At 39.5% G+C, this 7,070-nt stretch overlaps 1 protein-coding gene across 5 annotated transcripts in view; it reads left to right on the top strand.

The window, feature by feature from the left end:
• The window catches only part of WDR33 (WD repeat domain 33), a 64,795-nt gene that overhangs the window by 33,566 nt on the left and 24,159 nt on the right, over positions 1-7,070 (top strand). For all 5 annotated transcript variants that reach the window (XM_018563500.1, XM_018563499.1, XM_018563498.1 and 2 more), the window contains exon 7: positions 4,260-4,386. In XM_018563500.1, the coding sequence (XP_018419002.1) occupies positions 4,260-4,386 (127 nt within the window). The remainder of the gene's footprint in view (positions 1-4,259; positions 4,387-7,070) is intronic.

Raw genomic sequence — 7,070 nt, 5'->3', positions numbered from 1 at the left:
GGTGTATGGTTTATTTTACCTTGCAGAGAGAACACTGATCACATGACTTTGACTGGTCACTTAATCGGGCTCTCTTCCCATTTTTTCATTTTTTTGGCGCACCACTTGCTGCGCTTTGTAAATGTCTTAAGCAGCAGTAAGACCATGTTCCGTAATCTGGTACTGAGCAGTAGCTTAACCACTTGTGAGGGGCAGGACGTCTTAAGACGCCCTCCCGCTCTGAGCAGACGTCCATCTGGCCGTTCACAAACGGCCATGGACGTAAGGTAGTTAAAAAGTATCTGTTAATATTGAAATATGGGTGCTTACTTGGTTTTAAAAGTTGAAGCACTGGGGTTGTTGTCTTTAGCAATTCTTCACTGTTGAGTCACAAGCCTGGAGCAAACAGTTTTCTATTGAGTGTCCTGGCATTTCACTAGCTGCTTATCAGGTGAGTGATTCAATAAGTAGTGAATCTCGAATGAGAGCCTGAAGCCTGCCTCTCAGAAATTGACATTTCCTGTATTTCTGTCCTGCCAGGTTTCCTTTAAAGAAAAATGCACTTTTCCTAAAACATATATAATTGCAACACAAACTAATTTGATATTACCAAAAACAACTTCTATTGCAAATGAATTTCCAAAACTGCCAAACATTTTAGGCAGGAAAAACATTTTTTTTTTTAGTGCAAACACTTTGAAATTGCAAATGAAAAAGGCACAATTGTATGAACATGCAGAACTGTGTCTTGTGGCTTTTCCAGAAGGTTGCAGAAGGTGTCGCGACCCACTTTTGGGTCGCGACCCACGAGTTGAGAACCACTGTCCTAGATTATTTGGAGTTAAAATGGAGGTCTTGGGATATAACTTCTTGGTTTCAGCTCTGCTGGCTGAATAGCCCACCCAACACCTCCCTCTTAAGCTGGCCATATATTATGTGAATTTTTCCGGGTTCTTCAGGAGCAGGCTGAAATCCGCACAGTGGGTGCTGCTGTCAGCACCTTTTCGGCTGGCATAAGCTGATTGATGGAGCCGGTCAAACAATGATTGAACAAAGTCAGCAACTGATGAGCTGCTGGCTCTGTTTGTGTATTCTGAAGACAACTTGTAAGTGTTGATAGAGGAATCTGTTGTGTTTTTTTTCATTCAGTCTGTGGGTTGAAGGAAAAAAGTATAACCGTGTATGGCCAGCTATAGTATACCATTATGTTCCTCCACTGACATAAAAGAGCAGAAGGGAAGATTTTAGGGATAGAACCACTCTATTACTTGTTCCTGGCAATCAATTAAATTCCAGAATTTCCTGTGAGGGAATGATAACATCACTTCCCTCAGATATTAGCTTACTACCCCTTAAGTTCCTGTTAACACCTGTGTGATCTGTCACATCCTTTTATTTTCCATTGGGCCTATTCACATCTATACATTGTGCTGCTGTGTAGCTTGGTAAAGCTACACAGTTGTTTCTCTTGTTGCTAGAGAGCGTGTTTTTGGCCCAATAGACTTCAATTGGAGACCATGAAAAATGCAGGTACATGCATTTTAGGGTGTTTTTGTACAAAAGATCTGGTCTCCTAGCAACATCTACTCCAGCCAGGCTGCATAAAGCGAGCAGACCACACCATGCTTTATGTGGAAGAATTAATACGGCTGGTCAGGGCAAGGACTATGTACAATCCCAGCGACCGCAATTACAAAGGTTGTGTAAGCACCAGAGGCCATAGAAGGACATTGACCGCAAGGTTTATGCTGCTTCGCGTGATTCTATTAAAAGTGTGGCAGTAGCTGCGGCCAAAAAACTTGCAATAGCAGACACGACTCAAAATTGGTCACAGCACACCATAAATAGCAGTCAGATACAAGGAGGGTGATGCCTAATTGTCACAGCAGATATTGCATGCCACTGGCTAAAACAAAAAAACACCTGAGGAAGAAGGCATAGGGATAATATAGATTAGCAAGTATGCATAAATGTATTCCTAATTTTTTACTTGCCATTTCAGAATTTTTTGCATTAAAACAATATATACTTCAGTTCTGCTTTAAATGTTTCCGTGCAATATGGCCATCTGTGGTATTCTGTACATAGTGTTCAGAACACCCCAGAAATATACAGTAATTTCCTGCCCAAGTGTTTGACGCAATGGTTTTCCCAGAGGACTGCACAGAACCTGAATTAATATTATAGTAATCCCAGGCAGTAAGTTATTGGTGAGATTATTTCATAGCTAAGACTCTTGAATGCCTAGAAGAGATGTAAAAAACTTCTTTTCAATTTGTTTATTTAAATATAAAACATAATAAAGCAATACTTTGGATTTTCCTATTACAATACCGAGACTGCTTAGTCAACAATAATACAACAATTCTAAATCCTTACAATTTGCAGTCAGTTTGAGGAATAATACAGCAATGCTTACATCAGTATAAGAACAGAGAAAGGTAAGATTCTGTAATAAAGTTTTCTAAAATCCTGGCAGTCTATACAGTTCACACGGAGGGGATTTTTTTCCCCCCTCAAAACTGTAACCCTGAAGTTTTATAGAGTGACTTGGATGGCAAACAGAGTTCTAAACCAATTGATATGGACGGTATGCATAACACATTTTTTTGTGGCAAGAGAAAGCTCAGAAACCAACTACATGTGGGTAGTAAAATTGTATAACTTGCAATGAACAGAAGAATTTACATGCCTATGGTATGCATAATGTCCCTGATTATGAATTGTACTATTAAACAGAGAGACATTGATTTAATATTGTGTATGTAATTTTTTTCAGTATAGTATTAAGAAACTGTAAAGTTTAGATTTATTACCAGTAATGTATTTCTCTTTTTTCATTGTTTTCAAACAAAGGGAATATTAAACATTTTGGTTTTGTTAAGACCAGCAGCAATAAAATTTAAATGAAGATGTTGAATTTGTTGTGTCCCTATTTATAAAATACACGTTTCTTGTTTCCTCTTGCTGTGATTTTTAGATTAGTCTTAGTGAATGGTAAGATAGCACATATACATGTTCAAGATAAGCTTGTTACAATGAAGAACTTTTTCAGGAATTTGATTTTTGTTGGATTAAAAATGAATATGAAGTTTAAATGTCAGTCATTTTAGTGAAAGTAGGGTTTTACATCATTATCCATAAAGGATACTTGTGAGGAGAAAAATACATTAGTGGCCATTGCTGACCTCCTAAAAATGCTAGTTGCCCGGCCATTACGGTGCTTTGGCTTCAGTACTTTACCTTACTGGCCTGGAACAAGTATAGAAATAATTTGACTATGATTTGTCTATATATGTTGTATAAATGTCAGTGACACAGAAGTACTGAAGCCAGAGACAGGAAACTAACTAATACTGTTGAGAAGGAAGCAGACAGTGGCAATACATTATTTCTCTTGTGACACATTAAAGCATTTGTATATCCAACGTTATTGTTTAGTTTTTTTTTGTTTTGGATAGAGTAGGGATAGTTAATCCCTCCCCTCCGTCCATTGACTTTTGCTGTCTAAGTGACATTGGGGAGAATTCCCTTCCTGCCCTAGAGACGCAACAGTATATGAGCCAAAATCTCTCCAAATTGAGAGAAATGCTCATCTTGAACTGTTGTCACCAGAACAGTTGACCCATTAGAAGGCTTTCCCTCTATTTCTGTTACATTGGCAACTGTATAGTTTTGAAACACTCCAGGGGGACACAGCAGGGGACACAGCAATAAAAACTTGATAGAAGTTCTAACTTTTCCTTACTTCCTTTCCTTACTTTACCTACTATGCAAAACTAAAACAGAAAAATTTGGCTATACATACACGTAGCCTTTGAATAAATTTGAGTGTACACGAACTGCAACTCCAATTTAATTTGTATTTATTTCCTAAGATGGACCCATTAGAGAGAAGGGACATATTTTGTGGTTTCATCTGTGCCATGCTGGACTCTCCTTAGCAGTGATTCTCAATATCTCTTGTGCACTTATTGGCAGTGCCATTTTATTCTTGGTGTATGGTGTCCAAGCATCTATTGTATTTTAAATAACTTAAAATACTTGGACTGATCAGTTAAGCTTAACAGCTAAATTAAAATGATAAAAGGTAATTAAACAGGAAGAAGTAACTCTTGAACCTGTCAGCAACACCCCCCTGGGATTATGCGCCATTGGTTGTAATACAATTTTTTGACTTTTACTAAAGGACAGAGAGCGGTCCGGCAGAACCCTTCAGGCTGCCCTGATTCTTTTCAGTCTACAGTTATTACAATATATAAAAACTGTTTCACCTTTAGGGCACGGAGCTGATGTGAAATGTGTTGACTGGCATCCAACCAAAGGACTTCTGGTGTCTGGAAGTAAAGATAGCCAACAGCCAATCAAATTTTGGGACCCTAAGAATGGACAAAGTCTTGCAACACTGTAAGTTAAATGGGAATAACCAGGCAAATTATTTTTAAACTATGAATCATGACTTTTTGGTTTATACAAAGTTCTTGACTACTGATCCTTGTAAATCTCACCCTGGATCCTAGACATTTTTGTTCCAGATTTATTCCTGCTCAGTGACCCTATCAGCTTTGAGATCTAATGTATAATTACTGTGAGCTGCATTGTCAATCCCTCTCTGTGTAGTGCATTTTTCATATTTCACCCAGTGAACTTTTCATATGTATGTTCAGAGAATCTAGGAACTTCAGGTTGAGCTAGAGCTAACGTAATAGGACTCTAGGTGGAGAGATCCTTTTGAAAAGTGAAACCTGACAAGATGTTTTTTTTTAAAATAAAACGAACCTGACGAGGTCACAACTTTTTTCATTGCTCAAAACTTTTTTTTATTTTTTATTAAAAGGGTGATGATCCATTTTGAGATGAAGCAAAAAAAGTTTTGTTTTTTTTTTAAACCACATATGTCCTGATCACATAAAAATCAAAGTACTACTACTACTATATGTTTAGGATTTAATGTTTTTCTTCGCACATCCATGGACAAAAACTTTGAAGTCATTTTCCCACCATTCCTTACGAGGCACAGACAGAAGTGTAAAACGTGGTAAACAGGTGCACACTTTTTGGAAGGAATATTTTGAAAATGAATGCTCCTCTACAATTATTCACTGCAAATCCTTCCCATTGCAATACCAGCCACCATCCTAAAAACTGGAGAGAATTCAGACAATTTTTGTTCACTTACAAGTCTTAAATTAACAACATCCTTATGAAGTCCTTATGAAAGCATATGAAGACATAGGATTTCTGAACCCAGTTCTATAACAGAAGGTTGCACACCTGTCCGTGGTACTAGACTGGTGTAGACATAAAGATAGGAAGTGCTAGGTCACTGTGGAACAATTATGTTCCACCATTCTACTACGTTGTCTCCCCTGGTTATAAACCACAAAATGCTCAAGCAAGTCTCTGACCACCCTCTTATTGGTAGCACTTTGAAAGCACCCAACAGTACAGGAGACCTCCTACAAGGGCATTTACACATCTCATATTTGACTTCAGTTATGGGCAGCCCTAAATTCTCCCCAGCCTTATCTGAGAAAGCCTTTCTTTTCCACAACGTTTACCAGTACCGACTGACAGAGGGCCTTGTGGGAGATCCAAAATATAGTAGACTTTCAGCTGCAGTTCATTACTTATCAGATGCTCAGACATTCAGTTATCAGCTTCCCACGCTATGCTATATATGCCACCAGTCTCCTTTACATCTCCTTTCCTCACAAAGTTGGAAAAAGATCTTAAGACCAATTTCAGAGCTGCAGAAACATATTCTTTAAAATGTACATAAAGCATATATTTTAAACATAACATAAGAACCTGGATTAAATGCTATTCAGATGGTATCCTGTTAATGTCCCATAAGGCTTTTCTGAATACCTCTCCCATATTCTCACAAGTAGGATACAGTTGGTACAATTTTTCACATGTTCTGAGAGTGCTGGTGATGTGTAAGCTCTGGCGAAAAGTAACCAACATAATTACTAAACTGAGGAATATACACCTTTTAGGCCCCTTTCAGACCAGCATGTCAGGAGAGGATCCGTCAACAAATCCTCTCTTGATCACAGCAGTACGGAGCGGATGTTAACATTGTGACATCTGTCTCTGTACAGTTTTTTCTCTCCATCTTGTGATGAAGGAAAAATTAAAATTGCAGAACGCCATGTGTGACTATGGGGAATCATGTAAACTGTCAGTTTACATCAGATTACCCCCGATCCGGCACAATCCGGTCCGTCAAAACAGATCTCTGATCGGTTTGTTTTTCTGGGGCTAACCAGGTGTCGTCTGTTTACACACGGCTGCCCATAGACTTGCATAGAGTATCCGATTGGGTCCAGCTGAAAAACCTTGCAGGCCGGCCTGATTGGGGCCAATAATGTAAAAGGTGCCTAAAGATGACCCAGCAGCGCTTCAACTTCACATGACCACCATCCCTAAGCACTGCCACACAAAATTATAACTCTTACATGACGTGCAGCCCAGGCGCATATTCCACTCTGCTGGAAACACATTTTTTCTCCATAAACTTATGGTGTGCAAACTCGAGGCAGTGGAAGATTTAACAGCATGACTGAAACAAAAAGAACAACCGTTCCATAACACATGGTTTTACTGACTTGGCTTTACATTAGGGATGCACCAATACTGGTACTTCCGCTAGCATGGAGCCGGCAGTTTTGATTGCCCGGGAAGCCGGCTCCATGCTGTTTGGGCGGCTCGATGTTGATTGGCTGGGAAGCCGGCTTCCCAGACAATCAGCATCGAGCCAGCCAAACGGCATGGCGAGTTATTACACGCCGCCTGGCTTCCTGATTGGCTGTGAAGCCAGCTTCATGTTCCTTTGCGGCACTGCTAGTCAGAGAAAATCTCCCTCTGACCCGAAGTTCCGGTATCAGGGAAGGTATCGGATCATTTGGGTGATTAAGAGTACTTGCCCAACTACTCGGTATCGCCACCAATACTGATACTAGTATCGGTATCTGTGCATCCCTACTTTACATTCCTTTAAGAATATAGAGTTATAGACTGAGAACTAAGGGGCCAGCTGCTGCAATCGCCTATTTTCCATGACCATAACAATATGGGCACCCCTG

The sequence above is a fragment of the Nanorana parkeri genome, unplaced genomic scaffold, assembly GCF_000935625.1.
Source record: "Nanorana parkeri isolate BGI_ZX_2015 unplaced genomic scaffold, ASM93562v1 scaffold667, whole genome shotgun sequence".
Taxonomy (NCBI): Eukaryota; Metazoa; Chordata; class Amphibia; order Anura; family Dicroglossidae; genus Nanorana; species Nanorana parkeri.
Note: the sequence above shows the minus strand (reverse complement) of the source record. Positions and strands in the feature narration are given on the sequence as shown.